General features: G+C 40.7%; 2 protein-coding genes across 2 annotated transcripts; one reads left to right on the forward strand and one right to left on the reverse strand.

Moving 5' to 3' along the window:
* Positions 1–7,567: 7,567 nt before the first annotated feature.
* LOC307004241 (uncharacterized protein) lies at positions 7,568–9,360 on the forward strand. The gene is made up of 2 exons (XM_079623343.1): positions 7,568–8,220; positions 8,603–9,360. The coding sequence occupies exons 1-2, from the start codon at positions 7,903–7,905 to the stop codon at positions 9,017–9,019; spliced, it is 735 nt and encodes a 244-aa protein (XP_079479469.1). The 5' UTR covers positions 7,568–7,902; the 3' UTR covers positions 9,020–9,360.
* Positions 9,361–10,226: 866 nt separating this feature from the next.
* Positions 10,227–14,188, reverse strand: LOC307004526 (putative nuclease HARBI1; the record flags this gene model as incomplete). The annotated part of the gene is made up of 2 exons (XM_079623845.1): positions 10,792–14,188; positions 10,227–10,681 (listed from the first exon to the last, which is right to left on the reverse strand). The coding sequence occupies exons 1-2, from the start codon at positions 11,651–11,653 to the stop codon at positions 10,227–10,229; spliced, it is 1,317 nt and encodes a 438-aa protein (XP_079479971.1). The 5' UTR covers positions 11,654–14,188.
* Between the last annotated feature and the right edge of the window lie 7,972 nt (positions 14,189–22,160).

Consider the following 22,160-nt stretch of genomic DNA (forward strand, 5'->3'; position numbering starts at 1 on the left):
ATTCTGATTAGGGACTGTTCGTTATTTATTCAATAAATTTTTCTATGACCCTCCAAAATGATTGTGAAAAAAGGCATGACCCTCCCCGATCATTTATTGATTAATACTGGTAATTGCGCTTGGCAAATATGTTCAGATCAGTGTTGTATAAAGTACTAGAAAGCAATACTTGAGTAAAAGTACAAGTATGGTACTAGAAAAAGACTTTGGTAGAAGTAAAAGTTACCTTTTAGAATATTACTTAAGTAAAAGTCTTAAAGTATCTGATTTATACTGTACTTAAGTATGAAAAGTAATTTTCTGATATTTAATGTACTTAAGTATTTTAAGTAAAAGTAAAAAGTTTTTTTTTTTTTTTAAAGCAAGCGGTTAACTTTGATTGTGAACTTTATTGTGGATTTCTTATACTAGGCATACTATTAACTGGTACAACCTGCTGTTGTTTGTGTTTTGTAGCCTGTAGCCTACTGTACTTGTGTTATCGTTTATCTCGCACTGCATGTAGGCCTACTTTAAGTTAGCTGCTCTACTAAGAAAAAATCAGTCTGCAATAGTGCACTGTTCTGTACAGCCTTATAATTCATTGTATTTTTCAAAAATATAATTTTATATTCAGTGCAATAGCCGTACACAGGGTTTTATAAATACAGAGGTCCCAAAAGTGATCTTGCTAGGGCGTTCGGGGGCATATTATTTTTCCACTGTCATTGGCAAAAAACATATGTATATCTGTGTTAAATAGGAATCCATTGTAATAAAGTTATTCTCATTCTGGGCACAGTATGCAAAAGGCTATTGCTCTACCTGCTCTCCTTTCTCATCTCCATCTCTCGTTCTTCTTCCCTCAGTCTCTTTATCTTTACCTGTAAATCTCCCCTTACTGAAGATGAGCTTTGCAAACTGATTATTTATGTCGGTCGTTTAAAACTTCTATCGTAAATCAGCGGTTTAGTTTAGCCACTTGCATCTTATCTCGTGAAGCGTCGCGTTTGGGATTCGCGCGCGGCTCGCGCTTCGCGCTTCCACGGGTTCAGTTGTGCATCCTCCTCCATGGCAACAAACAAGCTTTACGCTGAAATAGAGCGTGCGTCATGCAATCTAGGAGCAGTGATTCGCCAAACCTCAAACCCACATTTCTTTTGATTTTATTTTGTAGTAACGAGTAACGAAGATGCTTAGTGGAAATGTAGCGGAGTAAAAGTATACATTTTATCTAGGAAATGTAGTGAAGTAAAATTAAAAGTTGACATAAATTTAAATAGCGAAGTAAAGTACAGATACGTGAAATTTCTACTTAAGTACAGTAACGAAGTATTTGTACTCCGTTACATTACAACACTGGTTCAGATATCTTTATGCCTAGACCTACACCAAACGTTCATTAAAAGGCTCCTGTACACCTGCCTTTTTCAAACTGGCGCAGCGCTGACTCGCAGTAGAAACTGCATGATTTGATTTGTTAAACATGAGGATTATCCGCCTGGCATCACCGCTCACTCTAACATTAACCTAGATAATTGTTCGCTGTTCTTAGGCGCATAACCAAGTGTGTGTGCGGAGTGTGTAGCGCGCACTGCATGACATGGAGGCGCCGATGCGATCAACAGTGGAAACAACTTAAAATACTCTATTTCTGGCCATACAGAAAAGAATAATGCATCTGTCGCAATACTTGTATTTGTGTAAACTCACAATAACAAGAAAACTTTTTGCTTTCGTGAAATAAAATAAAACAGCCAGGGCGCGCTTTCATGGTCTCCGTGAACTGGAGCGCGTCAAAAAAAAAACAAAAAAAAAAACAGAAACATATCGTAGGCTATATAGCATACTAGCCTCAAATATATGAAAAAAAATATCTATATAAAGGCGCACTTTACAGCGGAGATGTATGGAGACATGTTTGCAGCGGACACTGATTTAGAAAAAAAGAGTTTATTAATAAACAATTAAAATGCATCATTATTTTTAAATACATATTTATTATCATTAGCCTACTTTTGCGGCAAGATTATACATGCGCTTGAGCGCAGACTGGGCTATAGCTATCCCATGCAGTAGGCTATAAGCAGAAATTAACGTACGACTAGTCAAATATTTAGTATGGCAACAATACATTTACTATATTTGACATTATTTAATTAGTAAGTATCCAGCTCTTTACATTACATTTTTTGAGTTAACAATTAGGCTAGTTAATGAACTAATAAAATAATAGAACAAGTTAAGATGCTAACTATAATTCTATTTAGCATGACTTGTTCCATCACGCAAATGACTGTTTTTAAGGTGACAATCTGTTTTCACATCTTCACATTTGAAGATTTACTGTATCTTGAAGATTGTTGTATTGTGTTGTATCTTCTGTTATAAAGATTGACATTTCGTTAATTAAAAAAATAAGCACATAAGGTTGTTAAAATGTTCTGTTAGATGTTCTGTGTTTACTACTTTTTAAATTTTGTATAATAATATATCTAATGAGGATATATTAACAAAAAAAAACCGTATATATTATATATAAAACATAGCCTAGGCTATATAAAAAAAAAAAAGGTCCTCATTGGTTAATTTTGCCTGGGGCCCCCACTCAGTGTTGGTTCTGTCTTGCGATGAATAAGGGGCTGTTTACACCTGGCCACTTCATGCGTGTTCTGTGATGGGATAGCTATCCGATCGTGAAAAGACCAGGTATAAATGCCCTCCGAAACGCATTCGAGACGGATTTGAATCCGATCGCTCAAACCACTTCAGGGGAGGTCTGGGCCACATTCCCGACAAAACTGGACAAGTGTAAATGCATCTGGTTGTTGAAACCACATATGTAAATTGTACTCCTCCCAAAAAATGCAATAAAATAAAAATAAACGTGAGCGTGTTATAGGCTTTATGTCATGTTATAGCCAGACATGACGACGCTACTGCAACACGCATCACTGCAGATGAGCCAACATGCAAACTATTTGAAGAATTGAAGATAGGATTTAAATCCGTTTTGCAAAAACGCATTTATGCGACCACACCAGGTGTAAATGGAATCGTTTTGATAAATCAGATAGCTATCCGATCTGAGAAAACGCATGAAGTGGCCAGGTGTAAACAGCCCCAATCTAGCACGCATCATTTGTGTTTGTTTTCAGACATGATAGCGACGTAGGCTACATCACATGCAGCGGTAGAGTTACACTCACAGGACACTGCTTGTGATTAGCAATTGTGAGGGACCAAGCAGTCAAGGAATGAGGGCCAGAGAAATAGGTTCCCAAAAAATATATTCTTTACTGAATGCAAAAATCATATACAAAAGTTTCAACAAAAAAAAGGAAAACAAAGTCCAAATTATCAAATAAATGTTAGGCCTATAAAAGAGATCAACAGAACAAACTAAACTCAACAACTGAGTACATGTAAAGACAAACTGAACTGATCTGCCAAGCTAAACATCAAGGACACATTTATACAAATGGACTAGTCCACAATAACACATAAGGGAAGACAAAAACAACAACTTCACTAATACAACGACAAAATCAATCCCAAAGCTAGTTAAACATTTACACTATAATTAAGTGCATATTCTAACATGAATAATCAATCTTGGAAAAAGAACAAGCAATTAGGAAAGGAAAATACCAACACAACCATTCGATAACCCCCCCCACAGTTAATCTGCTGGTTGGTAGCGGCAAGCGGAACTAAAATAGCAGGTGAAGCGGCATGCCGGCCCTTAATTCGTGCGGACCACAAACGGAACCAGCCGATCACCATCCAAAGCTCCAGTCATCCACTCCTCAGCAACACAGCGGTAACTTGGACTCAAAGAAAGCAATATTAATAAATGTGTGTACTGCACAACACCAACTAGATTGTGTGCACTTCAACCAGTCAGGGATGTACTGCAACTCAAATAAATATCTTAATGAGAAATAAACAGTGTCTAAGTCTTATTGCCAAATAAATATATAAACAGAAACTATTGAGAGATAAAATACTAAAGAATGTGCAGGATAAATTACAAGAACATATGAGTAATGGGTGTTTGTAGGTATGTGCGTGCGCAACATCACCGGTCACTGATGTGTGGCTGCATCGGGGCCATCACAGCAATCACAAAAGTTTATTATTTGCTCGTGGTAAACATTTCATTGGCGTTCTGTTCTTTTTCTGAGCGCGTGCGCACTGTCAAACAGCGCCAAACTGGACTTGATCTTTCCATCTTTCGCGTCTGATTTTTGTTGGGTCAGACCCATCTGCTAGCTATGGGGGGACCGAGACTGAGAGAGCTACATGGAAAAATATGCACAAAACAAGCCACTTTGAAAGTTTGTTGTTTTTATGAATACAAAAGTTGGGTGACCCTCCCCCTTGACTAAAAAAAGTTGGATGACCCTCCCCTCAACAAAGAATAAAAAGGCATGACCCTCCCCTATTTTCCTCCGGTGGCCCATTCCATAAATACCGAACGGTCCCTTATGTAATGCGTATGAAAGGTGCATTTCTCTCTAAAAGCGCATCTGCTTAACAGCGGAGATGGAGATGTTTTTAGCTGACTTAGAAAACAATAGTTTATTAATAATATTAATGGCTCTTCTCATTCAGCACTGCAGGAAAAATATAAATTCCAGGTTATAATTTGACCTTAGAAAACCAGGAAAATCAACATGTTTTCTATATTAATTAGTGAATATTTTAAATGTTTAATAAAGGGGCAAAAAGTCATTAAACAAAAATCTGACAATTCGTCGAGATTTACTTTTTTTGCGCAGCAGTTGGTGTAGCCAGTTAAAATAAAAATTTTGGTGTTTAACTTTAAAAAGACAACAAGTGTGTGGTCTCTAGGTGTCGTCTTAATTTGTTGGGTCTCATACTGTCTGCTGCTAGCGGTTTAAGACACAGAACACACATCGGTCTCTCCTCTGCCCCCATCACTGCTGCCGTGAATCCAAGAGCAAGATACCCTTCATCGTATTTTCTTTTCGGTTGGCTTTTTGGTTGATTAGGCCTGTCTGGTTTGTCGCTCTCTGCTGGCGTTGGCTCGACAACTTTTGAGGTCCGCGTCACAAATTTATCCATGTTGTGTGTTATTGCCCACACTAGCCTGTTGTACTAGCGGTCTAGCGCAGGGAAAAATGGTAAATGGACTGCATTTATATAGCGCTTTCATAGACCCATGGCCACCAAAGCGCTTTACAATTTTGCTTCTCATTCACCCAGTCACTCATACATTCATACACCGACGGCGGTGTCAGCCGTGCAAGGCGCCACTCAGCTCGTCGGGAGCAGCTGGGGTTAGGTGTCTTGCTCATGGACACCTCGACACTTGCTCCAGTGGAACCGGGGATCAAACCACCAACCTTTCAGTTTGTAGATAACCTACATGAACCACTGAGCCACTGCCGCCCCGGGGGGTGGCGGTGGGGTTACCCGAGCCTGCTTGAATGCTGTGGGAAATGTACCAGTGTGAAGAGATGTGTTTATGATGTGTGTGAGTGTGGGTATAACAGAGGAAGAAATACCTTGGAGTAGGTTAGTGGGAATAGGATCAAGCAGACAGGTAGTAGGGCGATTGGAAAGGAGGAGTTTGGAGACTTCTGTCTCTGAAAGCAAGGAGAAGGAGGGTAGAATGTGTGTGTTAGCTGGTAAAATGTGTGTGTTAATTTGTGGATTAGTAAATTGGCCGCTGATGGTGGTAGTTTTGTTTATGAATAATGTGGCAAAATCATCAGCTGTTTGGGTTGATGGAGGAGGAGGAGGGTTAAGAAGGGAGGAGAAGGTTTTGAAAAGCATGCGAGAGTCAAAAGAATTGTTAATTTTGTTGTGATAGTAAGTAATTTTAGCAGTAGATATGTTAGCAGAGAAGGAAGAGAGGAGGGATTGATAAAGACTACGGAGACTGATAAAGATTGATAAAGACTACTGTTCAAGCTAATTAAATAAAGTTTAAGTTTGTCATGCTTTGTTCCGATCGTTCCGATCGCATTTCTGAATATTTCGCTCCGCTCGGTCAACCCAGAATGGTGACCAAAAATACGTGGAATAAGGGCTGCCCCCGACTAAAGTTTTTTTCTAGTCGACTAGTAGTTGTTCATTTTAGCCATTAGTGGACACATCGCCCCTTTGTATTAATTTAATTACTTAAATAGGCTAGCTAGCCTATATACAGGATGAGCGTTTACGTAGCTAATATAGCCACACTCAAGCGCACGCCCGCACACATAAAGCTTGCCACAAAGAACCAGCAAAAGTAATAATTATGAATGTGTCAAGCAAGGAGACATTCAATTGTTTAAACTGGTGTTTTCTGTGTCCCTGCAAAGATGACTTGACGATGCGGACTCGCCATGAATGCCAGAGAGAAATGCACATTTCATATGGATTAGGCTGCTACATAATCAGAGAGTAGCCTATTTCTTTTCGTGTTGAATAGTTTCGTTTAAAATGAGACATTTCAAGCTTTTTATAATAGATAAATTATATTTATATATAAATATATTTCTCAAATCTGCGAGGCACAAGCTGAGTTTCGGCGCCCCTTCAAGTGACCGTGGGCGCCTTACATTGTCTGCTATATATTTGCTTCTTATTTATTAAATACAAGCATTTGGTTAATAAAACATTGATCAAAATTAAGATACAATTTATACAAAACAAAAAAAGAAAAGAAAAAAAAAGTATTTCTACAAAACAAACCTCAATAAAGTGAGGTTTGCTCTCCTGGAGATGTGGCTGCCAGAGGCAATAACATACCAAGTCACAAACTCTTGAACCTATTAATGAATAATTGTGTGTTGCAATTATCACAATGCACAAAACAGAGAGTGCAACAAAAGTACAACAGTGAAAACAGAAAGTGCAACAAAGATTTTATCTCAAAAACTTTATGCCATATTCAATTAATTTTTCTCTCTATTCTTCGAAATAACGATTGTATCGCATAAGTAAAAGTCTTTCGAATCTTTTATCTGACAGCCTGTTCCTCCTTGGGGTCAGAACAATACTGCCCAGGCCGAAAAGCCTTTCTACTGGTCCACTTGAAGGTATTGGAGTGTTGTACTGCTTTGCAATTTCCTTAATTCTGGGGAACCTGGAGAGAACCTCCCAGTCAGATCCAGGCAATTTTAAGTACTCCATGACTTCAGTCTCTGCTGTGTAGGAAAACTCCTCTTCAAATTCAAAAAAGTAATTGTGACTGGAGGTGGCAGGGCTCTGAACTGCTCGTCTCCTCAGTGGCTCTTCAGGAACCCGGCCACGGCACTCAGAAATTAACATGGTTTTAACAGCATCTCTTCTCTTCTCATCTTTGAGCCAACGGATCTTGAATTTGGGCATTGTGGCAGCAGCCATCAGAGCATCCTTGCTGTCCAAGACAGATGCAAATCTGTCTTTGATCGCCTGTGATGAGATATTAGGCTACATTAGACTACATCCCAGTGAAATGCTCTCAGACAGCAAGTGCAGTGAGTTCGCTTCTTTCTTCTCTGAGAAAATCAATAATATCAGAAAGGTGATCAGCACATCATTGAGTTGCACTGGGGTCAGACAGATCAGACCACAACCTGAGAAAGTAGTTACTATGTCTGATTTCAAAGAAATTGCACCTTAAAACATCAACCTGCGCCCTTGACGCTCTTCCCACATCTTTCTTCAAAAGTGTGTTAAACAGCTTAAGGCCTTTTTATGCTTCTGCGTCATATCGACGGCGTACCCCCGCGGACCCTTCTGCGTCGACGCGAACCCCTCCGCCGTAGACCTCCAAAAAATTGTAACTACGCGTCGAGGCGACGCAGACCACAAGGGCTGTGATTGGTCAGATTATACATCATTTCCGGAGTGTAGTTTTTCCGGTTTCCCCCTGCCGCTATAGCGCCATTTTTAAAGTGACCACTGCACTGTTTGTGTTCAACGATGGATCAAGTTGAGGAACGTTTGATCGAGGAAGTACGAAAGTACGACCATCTGTACAATTCCTCTTCAGCGCACTACAAAGACTGCCAGATGGCAAACAATTCATGGAAAGAGATTGCTCAAAATGTTGGCTTGGACATCACCGACTGCATGAAGCAGTGGAAAAACCTGCGAGACAGTTTTGTCCGTCTCCGCAAAAAGCTGGCGCCAAGAAGCGGTGATCCAGGCGGCAAAAAGGTGCCTGCATTTTACCATTTTCTGTCCTGGCTGGCACCCCATGTCAAACACCGAGAAACCGAGTCTAATTTCGAACCTAAGGTAAATATAAGTTTGTTGTTGTACCTATTTTTGTGTGTGCTAACGTTATTAAGCTAGCTAGCTAGCAGGTTGTCCGAATGCATGTCGTCATGTATAGTCTGTAACGTCTGTGCAAACAAAATTAATGCATGTCGTCATGTATAGTTTGTGCAAACAAAATGTAACATAACATGCTAAAAAAGTTGTTTTGGTGTGCTGCCTGGCGCTGCTAATTCCATTTCTTATACCAGACCTCTGGTCGTAAATCAGACTGCATAGACCACACTGTAATTACCTGCACAGACAAAGACCAACCAACAAATCATCATTGTCTTTGTACCGGTAACGTTACTCTGCACAATGACAAAGTTGAATCTAATCTAATCTGCTCTGTCTTTAACAGGAACAGACCTCACCATCTTCTGATTCCGACACCATGCCATCCACTTCATCTTCTGAGTCATCCTCTGTGTCCTCTCAGCCACCAACCTCACCTGTACGGCCATTCTCTTTGTCTACTCAACCACCACCTGTGCCTGCTGTGTGTAGCCCACCATCTTCAATCCTTGCTGAGTCACCTGTGTCCAGAGTGGGGTCTAAACGGAAGAGGAACCAGGATGACTGGCTAATAAAGCAGATGACGCAGCTGGACGAACGCCGCATGGACCTGCAAGAAAAGCTGGTGCAGGACACCAGCGACGAGTGTAGCCGGTTTGGCCAGACAGTGGCTGATCTCCTGCGAAGAGTGCCAGAGGGGCGCAGGGCTGATGTTATGTTTAATGTTCACAAGATGTTGTATGAGAGCAGAGAGCAAGACTGAACATTTGCATCCTCGTACTGATTCAGTGCACTTTTGTAAATATTTGTAAATGGTTATTTTTTGTTTATTACTCTTATATTTTTTTTATTGTACTTAAATAGAACTTAATGTTTACAAGATGTTTTATGAGAGCAAGACTGAACATTTGCACCTTCATACTGATTCAGTGCACTTTTTTAAATATTTGTAAATATTTAATTTTCTTAGATGTTTTATATTACAGTTAACTTATATTGTGTTTTATATTGTGTGTTTCTTGTGCCTACTACTCTTATATTTTTTTTATTGTACTTAAACTTTTGCCCTTTGTTCTTGGCACTTTTTTACTCATTGAACATTAATAAATTACCGTTTGTTTAGAAAAAAAGTTTGTTGTTTATTTACAATACAATGTTCAGTTACCTTCAAGTGTTCACAAGATGTTGTATGAGACTGAACATTTGCACCCTCGTACTGATAATTATAATACACTTATAAAGATAGTAAATAAAGAATTAGTAAAACTAAAAATATGGATAATAAATTATCTTTGTATTTAAATAAAACTAAGGTAATGTTTGGTAATTATAAAGAAAATGAAGAAATATTAAGTATTGATGGTGTTGCTTTAGAAATAGTATCAAATTAAATTCTTGGGAATAACTATTGATAGTAGATTAAGCTGGAAACCACACATCAGATACATACAAGGTAAAGTATCTAAAAGTATTTCTATAATTAATAAAGTTAAATGTCTTGGAATATAATGCACTATATATATTGTATTGTTCACTGGTTTTGCCCCATTTATCTTTTCGTATAGAAATTTGGGGAAATAATTATTAAAGTTCACTACATACCGTCTTCTTACTCCAAAAACGAGGAGTTAGAATTATACACAAGGTGGGATATTTTGATCACTTATTTCACACAAACATATTTCTGCAATCAAAAATGTTAAAACTTTATTTAGTTGATTTTTTTACTGCTCAATTCTTGTATAAAGCCCACAAAAATATATGCGCATGTATATCGGTGATAAACTGTTTTTTTATTATTATTTTTAATTTATTGTTAATATAAGTATATATTTATTTATTCTTTTTTTGTTGTTGTTGCTCAAAATAAACTTAAATCAATCAATCAATGAATCAACGTGTGTTTTGAAAACAAGTTTGTTGTTTATTTACAATACAATGTTCATGGTTACATCATGGATATACAGTAATTAACCAAGTCTACCACGGGACACTACATTATCCTGCCATGGCACAGTTCCATGTGGAGACTGAAAAAAAGCCTTCAAGTCATTCCGAACAGCTATGGCAGCTCGGGTGGAACGGGCCCTGGACATCCGTGTTGGTTCTATGGGGACAAAGCTCGTGTCGTCTGCCACCATTCTTCGCCACTCTCCAGGCTGCACAGTCCCTTCAGAGTCACAGTCTGGAAAATGTGGTGGTACATATCGGCTCTCTGGAGTGTTCACTTCGTCGGTGTAGGTGAGGTAGTTGTGCAGGACAACACACGCTTTAACGACACTCACAGCTTTGTCTGGATGGAACTCAATTGGTCTTCCCAGAATTCTCCACCGTGCAGCCATGATACCAAAGGCATTTTCAATCACCCGCCTTGCTCTGGAGTGGCGGTAATTGTATATTTCCTTGTCCCTGGTCATGTTCCCCCCTGTTTCCGAAAACACAGAGTATTAATCACTGTACCACAATCATAGGCATAAACACGTTATGAAGACACAATGCAGGCCTACTATGTTTTAATTCATTTCATTTACATACCTGGAAATGGACGCATGAGATTGCAGTGTAGGGGGAAGGCAGCATCAGCAACGATAACGTGAGGGATTTGTACACTGGTCCCAGTCAGTTCAGTTGGTTGGGGCAGATTCAACTGGTGGTCCAGCAGCATCGACCCAAATCTACTTGCTTTGAAAACGCCACCATCGCTTTCCCGTCCATATCCTCCCACGTCCACCATTGTGAACCGATACCTGGCATCACAGGTTGCCATGAGAACAATGGAGTGATTCCCCTTGTAATTAAAATAGTCACTCCCTGCGTTTGGTGGTGCCTTGATGTTAACATGTTTCCCGTCGAGGCTTCCAACGCAGTTTGGGAAGTTCCAAAGCCGCCAAAAATCTAAAGCAATAGCTTCCCACTGGCTGGTTGAAGGGCAGGGCAAAAATTCGGGCTGCAGCGCAGTCCACAACGCTTTGCAGACCTCCGATACTATGCGGGACACCGTGGTCGCACCCATTTTGTAGCCCAATCCGGTGATCTGTTCGTTAGCACCTGAAGATAAAATCTTCAAAGTCACTGCCAGTCTCTGAGCGAGGTCAATAGGCATACTGTGTGTACTCTGATGCTGTATTAACGGGTTTAAACGATGAACAAGATCGTCAAATCGACCTTTCGACATCCGAAAATACTTAAAGTGCATTTCTTCGTCCAAGTCCCTCAGCGGTCGAACAACCGTAACATATTCGCCATTCCTTTCCCTGTCTTTGTGCACTGGTCGTACAGACCACCTTCGCTGACGTCTTCTTTTTCTTCTGCGATTCAGCATTTGCAATAAAATCATTTGTTGTTCAACGTCGATTAGCTCTAGCTGCAACAACACTCTCTCTCTTTCGCTCGCCATTTTCGGAAATGAAAAAGCGGAACCGGCGTACGGAACCAAAACAAACGAGCAAAGAGATTCGTGAACCACACACCCCCCTAGCGCTCTGGCGGTGAAATGCACCGCGATACAACACAACCCGACGCAGAACCATAAAACGGCCACGACGCCGTAGGAGTGACGGCGTAGCTACGGCGTGGAGTTGACGCAGAAGCATAAAAAGGCCTTTAGAAGCAGATCTCCTAGAAGTGGTAAATGCCTCACTTCCCTCTGGAAGTTTTCCAAACTCCCTGAAAACTGCGGTTGTCAAACCCCTCCTAAAAAAGAGTAATCTTGATAAGACTATATTAAGCAATTATAGACCGATCTCAAATCTTCCTTTCATAGGCAAGATCATTGAAAAAGTTGTTTTCAATCAGCTGAACAAATTCTTAAGCTCGAATGGATACTTTGACAATTTTCAATCTGGTTTCCGATCGCATCACAGCACAGAGACAGCGCTCATAAAGATAATTAACGATATTCGCTTAAATACTGATACAGGCAAAATATCAGTGCTGGTACTACTCGACCTCAGTGCTGCATTTGACACTGTTGATCACAACATACTTCTTGACAGGCTGGAAAACTGGGTGGGGCTTTCTGGGATAGTCCTAAAATGGTTCAGGTCATACTTAGAAGCGAGAGGTTATTATGTGAGTATAGGTGACCATAAGTCTGAGTGGACATCCATGACATGCGGAGTTCCTCAAGGCTCAATTCTTGCGCCACTCCTATTCAACCTGTACATGCTTCCAATGAGCCAAATAATGAGAAAGAACCAAATTGCTTACCACAGCTATGCAGACGACACACAGATCTACTTAGCCCTATCGCCAAACGATTACAGCCCCATTGACTCCCTGTTCCAATGCATTGATGAAGTAAACAGTTGGATGTGCCAAAACTTTCTTCAGTTAAACAAAGACAAAACTGAAGTCATTGCGTTTGGAAACAAAGATGAAGTTCTCAAGGTGAATGCATACCTTCACTCTAGAGGTCAAACAACTAAAAATCAAGTCAGGAATCTTGGTGTGTCTCTAGAGTCAGACCTTAGCTTCAGTAGTCATGTCAAAGCAATAACTAAATCAGCATACTATCATCTAAAAAATATTGCAAGGATTAGATGCTTTGTTTCCAGTCAAGACTTAGAGAAAATTGTGCATGCTTTCATCACAAGCAGGGTGGATTATTGTAATGGACTCCTTACTGGCCTTCCCAAAAAGACCTTAAGACAGTTGCAGCTCGTACAGAACGCTGCCGCCAGGATCCTGAGCAGAACCAGAAAATATGAACACATCACACCAGTCCTCAGGTCTTTACACTGGCTTCCAGTCACATTTAGGATTGATTTTAAAGTATTATTACTGGTATATAAATCATTTAATGGCCTAGGACCTCAATACATTGCAGATATGCTCACTGAATATAAACCCAACAGATCACTCAGATCATTAGGGTCACATCAACTAGAAATACCAAGGGTTCACTCAAAGCAAGGAGAGTACGCTTTTAGCTATTATGCCAGCCGCAGCTGGAACCAGCTTCCAGAAGAGATCAGGTGTGCTCCTACTGTAGCCACATTCAAATCCAGACTCAAAACACTTCTGTTTAACATTGCATTTACTGAATGAGCACTGTGCCACTGTTCGTCCGACTGTTTGCACTGTATTTTATTTTTTACTCTAAACTGTTTTAATTATTCTTATTTCTTTTGATTATTTTAATTTCTTCTATGTAAAGCACTTTGAATTACCATTGTGTATGAAATGTGCTATATAAATAAACTTGCCTTGCCTTGCCTACATTAGACAAACATATACAGTTCAATTAATAGTTTTTACAGCCTCATAAATTTGGGCTATATCAGCTATATTAAACTGTAAGCCTATAGCCTACACTGCAAGCTATTATTTATTATTATATTAATAATAAAAACTATTAATTGTATTATTCAATATGCGTTTACCTGTACAATAGCACCAGGCATGCCTGCTGTCATCTGGGAAAGGCCATCCTTCAATGCAAGCAACTTTGACATGAGGATCTCCAAGGTTGGCAGGAGGGTGCCGTAGTAGCAATCATCTTCTCCTTGTAGTATATCTAATGCGGCAGCAAGAGGTCTTGACACTGCACAATATTCCTTCAGGAACTGATACTCTCGCTCAGTGATGCCCTTTACACTCAGTCTAGAAAAAATGGTGTTTAAATCTCTGATTGGGATTTCTGTGATGAGAGATAAGGCGTCATGAGTCGAGTTCCAGCGTGTAGCAGTGGGTATGATGAGCTTTCTTTTTAGCACATCCTCAACCTGGTCTGAAGCCACAGTAGAGCGGCTAGTTTTTGTCCAGAGAGCTGCACACTTGGCGGGAGCACTTCTGTAAACTGCTTTACAGTCATTGTTACTAGTCAGCCATTTCTCCAGGTCATTTCTTGAGATCAATTCTAGTGTATGTGATACACAGCGCAGATGAGGTGGCAGTGAAAATGTCTCATCTGATTCTGTGGAGAGTGCTTCAGCAACATCAGTAAAAGTGACCTCCTCCTCCTCCTCCTCCTCATCAGATTGCTCATCAGAGTCAGACACATCATCAGGATGGGATTCAAATGTCACGGTGTGACAAAAATCAGAATGGGACTAAGTTCCTTGTGAATGCAGTGTTGTCTAGAGATTTTCAGTGAACATTCCGTCTCTATGCACTGCAAATCTGTTGCCATGGCAGCAGGGCCAATTGCCCGATTGACAGCAGGTGTGGATTAATTACAGGGAGCACTGTGAGAGGGACACGCAGCTACATGGGGCTTTAAAACAGAGAGGAAGCAGACTGAAGAGGTGGTTCTCCTCCCGTGAGATACTGTGTTTGTCGGCGGGTTGTTCTGTTTATTGAGGCTGGGCTGTGGAGCGGGTGAAGGTCGAAGCTGAGAAGTAGAAGGAAGAGAGTGAATGATTTGTCAGCGAAAACCCAAGGAATATCGTCAGCAGTGGGAAGGACGCAAAGTGATGAGTATTTGATCCGTTGTTTATATGCACTAACACTGAAGTGGTGTTGAGAGTTTGGAAAGTGTGTGGCACGAGTGAACTAGTACACCGAGTGAATTGTTGATCTGTCTCCAACTTCTGTCCTCTCCTTGCCGAATGTGACAATCGCTGCACCTTCCTTCTGCTTCCCCGGAGCGAAATCGAGCCCTGGCCAAAGACGAGATCCGATCTGGTGGGAGAAAGACCGGTGGGTGAGTGCTGGTCCGAATGCACGGTGTGCGAGTGGAACTGCAGTGCCTGAAGTGACGATTCACACGGTTTGTGCTGTGAAGTGAAAATTGTTGTGTGGAGAAGTAATAGAAGTCTGCCGTGCACTCTCCCCCTACAGTCTTCCACCCGCTGTCTCCAAGGAAGGGTTTTGATACAGCCAGCGTCCAACTTATTACTTCGAGACAACCCGGCTCCGTTAGTGTGGACTGTTTCATATACTGTGGAACAGTTAAACTTTGCTGTATTGTTCCAGTGCCCAGCCAAAGTGGTGCGTTTCGCTCAAAGTGTCCTCCCCGCCTGGTGGTCTCCACACGCCTCTGTTGAAGCCTCTGCCCCGTTCAGAAAGAAAGACGGTATTTCAGCTGAATGCTTTATATCCTGTTGAACTGCTTAAATCTTGCCGTATTGTTCCAGTGCACAGCCCAAGTGGAGCGTTCCGCTCGAAGTGTCCTCCCCGCCTGGAGGTCTCCACACGCCTCTATTTGAAGCCTCTGTCCATACACTGTGGAACAGCCAAACCTTACCGTATTGTTCCAGTGCACAGCCAAAGTGGAGCGTTCCGCTCAAAGCGTCCTCCCATCTGGTGGTCTCCACACGCCTCCATTTGAAGTATCTGCCCCAATCGGAAAGAAAGTATCTCAGCTGAATGTTTCATATACTGTTGAACAGTTAAACCTTGCTGTATCGTTCCAGTGACTCGCTTGCCCCCACACCTGAGTACCTACCTCCGGAGTAACACCAGTGACTTGCTTCGCCCCCGCATCTGCATCCCTACCTGGTTTCAGTCTGAATGGGGTTCGTATGACCACGACCCCTCTTGAGTCCTGTAAAGGAGTACTTACCCAGTGACCTACCTGGACGGCGCGAGTATCCCCCCTGATTCCCCTTCAACGAGCCTCCGGCCCGCCACGATCGTTCCCCTCCTGCTGTTCAGGAGGTCCAGAAGACTATTGAACTGCCCCTGGCGGCAAGAAGAAGATTTTAATTAGGACTTTTCCAATTGACCATTTTTAACTTAATAAAGAAATTTGTTATTCCTTTTACTTCCTTGTCTGTCAGGTCCTTGAGACGTTCCTCGAGGTGGTTCCCGGTTTTCAGGGGTGGGTGCAGTCTGGCTTGGCCCGCCCCGACCTGTGACACAAACATTCTAAAGGCTTTTACAAAATTGCTGCCATTATCTGTGACACATGCTGTTACTTTATGTGATAATCCAAAGGCTGAATGAACCTGTTCCATTTCGCTAGCTATGACATCATAAGTGTGTCTTCCTCTCACCCGCTTGCAGGCAAGGGCAGCCTTCTCGCGTTTAAAACTAATGCTGTGAATCCAGTGCACTGTCATTCCTAAGTAACTTTTATTGTTTGCGGACCAAATGTCCGTGGTGGTAGACACATGATCCAGGGACTCAAGTTCTTTTTAGATTCGATTCCATGTCGGAAGTTGGCTTGCGAGTCGCGGGTATTTTATCTAGTATTTTTCTAAACCTGGGCGATTCAATGGTCGACAGGGGAAGCATGTCTTCTACAATAAACCCTGCAACTAGCCTGTTAATTTATTTTTCTGTTACCTGTGCTTCAAGACTTGAGAAAAGCTTAGCTTGTTTAGGCGCGGTCGGCTGCTGAGTGACTGCTTCAAGTGACCGGCGAGCAGGATCTTTCGCCACAAGTTTTTTATTGCCATGCTGGGCTGACAAATGCTTAGACAGGTTGCTCATTGAGCTGGCAGCAGTTGAAAGACACTTGTCGCCTGGGCATAGAGTACATTTCACACTTATGTTTTTGTCCTTTCGATCAATAAACTTAAAGTAATGAGAATCTCGCCACTGGCCAATACCCCCTGTCACCGTCTCTATTTTCCTCTCTCCTTCGCACCAGCAGTTACGTCACTCAAATCGATCTCTATGGCAACGTTGCCCAGGCAAGCAAACACAGACACACACACACACACAAACACAGGCATGCACGCATAAACAGATCGAAGTTGACACACATGCAAACACGGCATGAGTAACGCAGGAAAGCGCGTTCCTATAGTCAAGTAAAGTAGTGTAGTGTAGTTACCTATATTTTTAGTGTAATGCGTTACTTTACTTCGTTACCCAAAAAAGTAATATTACTTTGTAACTCGTTACCCCCAACACTGATATACAGTTAGGCTATTTTAAATTGTAATACTATTTCACAATATCACTGTTTTTTTTCTGTATTTTCTTATCAAATAAACCTTGATGCAGAGTTGATGAGCTTAAGAGACTTCTTCTAAAAACATAAAAAATGTTTGCAAACTTTTGACGGATACCTATATAAAATTCTACATATACCTATATAACCTATATAGACATATATAACTGTATAAGCTGCTATATAACCTGATTTGCCGCCAGTAGTCCTTGATGGAGCTGTCCTTCACCATGGCCATGTAAAACAGCAGCCCAATATAGCGTGTGAGATGTCTACTTTTGTATGTGTCCACTTACAATCAAAACAAAACATTGTGCTTTTGTAAAATAAAGAAATTAAACAGGGTGTGCTTTCTGCCACTCCGTCTCGTGAACTTTTTTTTTCTTGAGCACGTCTCTAAACATAAACAAAACTCAGTGAATACTTGTCACACATTTATGAGCTCTATATCTTTATAAACATTTAAGTGTGTAGTTTTAAATTATCTTATTCAAAAAGAAAACAAATATTCTCTGTTTAAGTAATTTGTATAAAACCAACAAGATATCCAGTTTCTCAAACCCTTGCTCATTAGTTTTAATATGACCACACCCACACACGCAAAATATATTGACATGCAAATATTCCACGCGCTTATTGTCCTGCCAGTTTAAGCTACTTCCCTCAGGCCTTAGGTACTCCATGCCCAGATGCAGGTCCAATAGACTCAGAAACTCTCTTATCCCGACTTCTATTTAGATTTTAAACAATTTGCCAGAACTGTTTTAAATGCATTTCTTTAATATTGTGTTTCAGAGACTGTGGGTATTTTATGTTTCACTGTTTTGTTGAGTGTCTTGTCCTTGTGTTTATCTGCTGGCTGTACAAACAATTGCCCCTCGGGGACAACAAAGTTACCTTGATTGATTGTTTTTATAAAAAACATTTCTAATAAATATTGTATATATCGTTATGGTCTTCTCTTGTCATTTAATATATATATATATATATCAACATAACCAGTACATTTCTCATTACTGTCCATTCTATCCGTGAAATAGCCTCTACGTGCCATCTAAATTTTTCTTATAGAATGATAATTTTCATCAAGCTTGTATATTTAAGTTCAGTAATTTCACTTAAATTACTATCAATAGGTAGCCTGGGAAAACCCAGATCACTTCCGGCAAATTTAGATTTGCTCTGCAAGTGGGTCTGGCAAAGAGCCCATTTGAAACCCATTTCCAATCCGTTGAAATCGCGGCACCAATCAGAAACGTTGGGGCGGGCTTTACACGATGACGACAGAGCAGAGACGGTGACGCAGATTCTGTACATTACAAAGATGGATGCCGCCGTGGATGGGCATTGACACAAATTTCACAATTTGATTCGATATTGATTAACTTGGGTCCTATCAGGAACAGGACATAGAAAATTGTATTTACTGTACCATGTACGGGAGGAGGGGATTTTTTGGTGGTGAAAAATATATTAATTCTGAAGCAATATTTTCTGATTTTACATACTTGAATCTTCATATTTGTGGGGAACTGTCGTTTTTAACTAACGTTTTTAACTAGGTAAAGTTGCGTTTAATGACATGCTTTTATTTCATTAAAATGAATTAACCGCAAGAAAAGTATGGTTTAATACAAAATTGGTTATCATGTTACTGTATTTGTCGAATTCATTGTTGTGATAACGCTGCGCAGTTTTACGTGTTCTAAACAATTGTTGTAAAAGTACATTCGAACATACCCACATCATTTGCCAAAAGACGGATTAATCTTTATGTATAACACATGCTATATTTATTTACATGGCCATAAACACCAGACGTGATAAACAATGTCAATAAACTAAACACAAGCCTAAAGCAATAATACTTTCGTTACATAAACATAACTATTATGGTACCGAATGCTACATTTGGAATATATAAAATATTGACCCGTACGTTTATGGGACTTGTCTTTGTCGACAGAACCAGCTGCAATCGGTAAAGAATAATTGTGTTCCATAACAATTGCTTGATAGACACTACAACTACAACTTCCGCATTTGTCCAGGACTCCACGCAGTACGAGCGGAAACCGAGGGTAACGCGGATATGACGCCATTGACTGGCGACTCCCAGCTCACCCCCGCTCACACGCCCCGTTTCCTTGGTTAAAATCTCAATTTTCTCACGATTTAAAAATAGTTGGAAACATTTGGGATATTGTAAGTAATCAACTTAACAAAATTGCACTGGCCTTGTGATTTTGGGATATTTTAATGCACAAATATTACATATTGTACCTTTAAATGACACGTGTACCTATTTGCAGAGAAAAAAAACACAAAGGTGTGTCACACAGCTGGATGCTTGCAGAAGCCAGGAAAAGAGAATACAAACGACTATGGCAAAGGGTGCAGAGAAAATTTTGAAATGTACACATTAACGAAGCTGGTCCTAGTACTGTGCTAGACAGTGATCACACAATCCCAGGGACACTATGCCACTCACTATGGGACTCAGGCCTAAACAATGCAATGACTGGAGAATGTGATATTGACATCGATGAAATGTCGTTTGTCAATACTGACATGAATGCAGTCAAATCGCTACAAAATACAATGGCTGAAGACAGAGAATATGGTTCTTGAATATTCCGGTAGCGACATGGATGGAGAGTTTTTTGAGAATACTGCCAACATTGATATATAAGTGGATCAATGAATATAATATCAAGCACAATGCTGCTGACAAACTGCTCAAAATTATCAGGGATCAAGAGCATAAACACCTGCCATCTACTACTAAAGCATTATTAAAAACGGATCATGTTGAAAGCCAAATGGTGTCTGGTGTGGAATGCATTAAATTAGGAGTGACTGAACAATTAATCATGTGCTTGAATCGGTATCTCAACAATTATGCAAAAGACATCACTGAGCTTGAGATTTCCCTCAATGTAGATGGACTGCCACTCTTTAAGAGCACTGGTAAATCTTTCTGGCCTGTACTCTGCACAGTACATCTAAAACCAGCAAGCACATTTCCTTTGACCATTGCCCTTACTGAGGCCAAGCCCAAATCACTGGACTTCATTAAAGTCATAGCAGATGAACTGGGGCCAGTTGCATAAACATAGCCATTATGTTAAGACTGTGTCTTAAGAACTAGTATGACCAACTAGTTAGTTTGGGGTAATCAGTCTTATTTTTTGGTATCAAATTAGACCAATCTAATTCAATGGATTCAGTGTTGTGGAATGAGATCGCGGGAGCTTGGTGAACTTGCTTACCGGTAACTTGTTGGACTCGCTGGCTTATGTTAATTTAGCCTATTCAGCCTCCCAGGTATATGTTCTTTATGCTATTGTGTAGGGTTTCTCGCAGAAAATGTGTTAGTTAAGGTGTAGTCTCAGCCTCAGACGTCAGACCCACGGAACGTTGGCTAAACGTCTGATGCATATGGTACACTTAACTGGAAACACTTCAGGAATGTCGAAGTTGTCATCTGATTGGTTGAATTTTATCGGATTTCCGGGGGGCGCGAGTGTCGCGTTTATTTTCGGTCCGCCGGGAAACAAAGCGCAGACGTGTGATTGTGGAAGAAAAACTGTTGTGTTTACATGAGTAACAATGAGCATTTATCAAGATCAGCTAAATGTAGGATTCTCAAAAGTATGCGAGGTTCACGGCATAGACTCTTTAAGAGATGTCCAGGAGTTTTGTTTGAGGCACTTAGTGGAGACTTGTTGCACGCCAGTCTGTTGTTGTGGGGACATTCCCACGCCCCGAAACATGACGCTGAACGAAACGAACTGTAATTGGTTGTTTGACATGTCGGTCAAACGGCCTTATCGGCGGGCCTTGGCCAAAGAAAGCTGCTATGAATTCCAGACCTTCAGCCGTCAGTCTGGGTCTGGCTACGCGAGACTAGTTAAGGTGTAACTTAACTTTGTGTAACTTAACTTAACTTTGTGTTAGCCTACGTGTCGCCATACACATCAGCATAAATGCTCCTGATAAATTATTTGTTATTAAAGCATTAACATTCACATAAAAGCAAGCAGGCTGCGTGCATGGTTTGCCATGACTGAATGTGACATCAGTTCATCGCGATCTCATACATCTCTGTTATTATCAATGAAGCTGACTGCATAATGAATCTTTCATAATGTCTTCTATAATCAGAGGATTTGCCAGCATGCAGAATTCAGCACTGAACAAAAAGTCAGTTTTGAGCGGTGAGGGGATTCTATCTTAAATGCTTCTGATTGGCCATTGCGTTCAAGAAATCAACACGTCACATGTCTGTGATTGGCTACATCGCTCAACGCTGCAAACATGTTACAAATAGAAACTCTGGCCTGTAAATCGTTTCTATTTTGTTTTAGTTGTTCGTGTTGCTTTTCTGCAACAGATGAATAACAATTTATTAGTTTTTATATGTTTTATTCATAGATATTTCTATTTAATCATTTTATTATCCCGCACACACAGAGTGAGTGCATTAGGTTACCGCCCACGCTCGCACTCGGCCATCAAATCTAGTCCCGCACCGCACGTCTCTAGATCACGGGCCCGGCCCGAGAATAGCGGCGGGAAATATCAGGCTCGGGCAGAGAATCTGAGCTCTAAACAGGACAGAGTAACACGGCGGATATCGCTCATATAAAATTTTTTGACGCCGTAGTTAAGGCGGCAGGCGTGTGTTGCTTAGGCGGCCACCTTCCAAAGTGCTGCGGGAAACCCTGTGTTGCGTTAACATGCCGGACACCTATTCAGCCTGTTGTTCTGTGTGCTGTTGTGCTGCTGAATAACTTGCCTTTCCAGATTAAATGTCTGTTCTTGGTCTTGGATTTTGTGAAATAAATTTCTAAATAAATGCGACTTATAGTCCAGTGCGACTTATATATGTTTTATTTCCTGTTCATGACACATTTTTGACTGATGCGACTTATACTACGGAGCGACTTATAGTCCGGATACTACGGAGCGACTTATAGTCTGGAAAATACGGTAAGTTACAGTGTCTTGTCAAAGTGCTCAACTCCCCTGAACTATACGTTTATCCCATGCTTTC

This window comes from Phoxinus phoxinus (genome assembly GCF_949152265.1).
Source record: "Phoxinus phoxinus genome assembly, chromosome: 9".
In the NCBI taxonomy this organism is placed as follows: domain Eukaryota; kingdom Metazoa; phylum Chordata; class Actinopteri; order Cypriniformes; family Leuciscidae; genus Phoxinus; species Phoxinus phoxinus.

Coding starts and splice junctions, on each gene's coding strand:
- LOC307004241 (XM_079623343.1), top strand. CDS start 7,903: ATGGATCAAGTTGAGGAACGTTTGATCGAGGAAGTACGAAAGTACGAC. Junction 8,221..8,602: donor AGTCTAATTTCGAACCTAAG/GTAAATATAAGT, acceptor TGTCTTTAACAG/GAACAGACCTCACCATCTTC.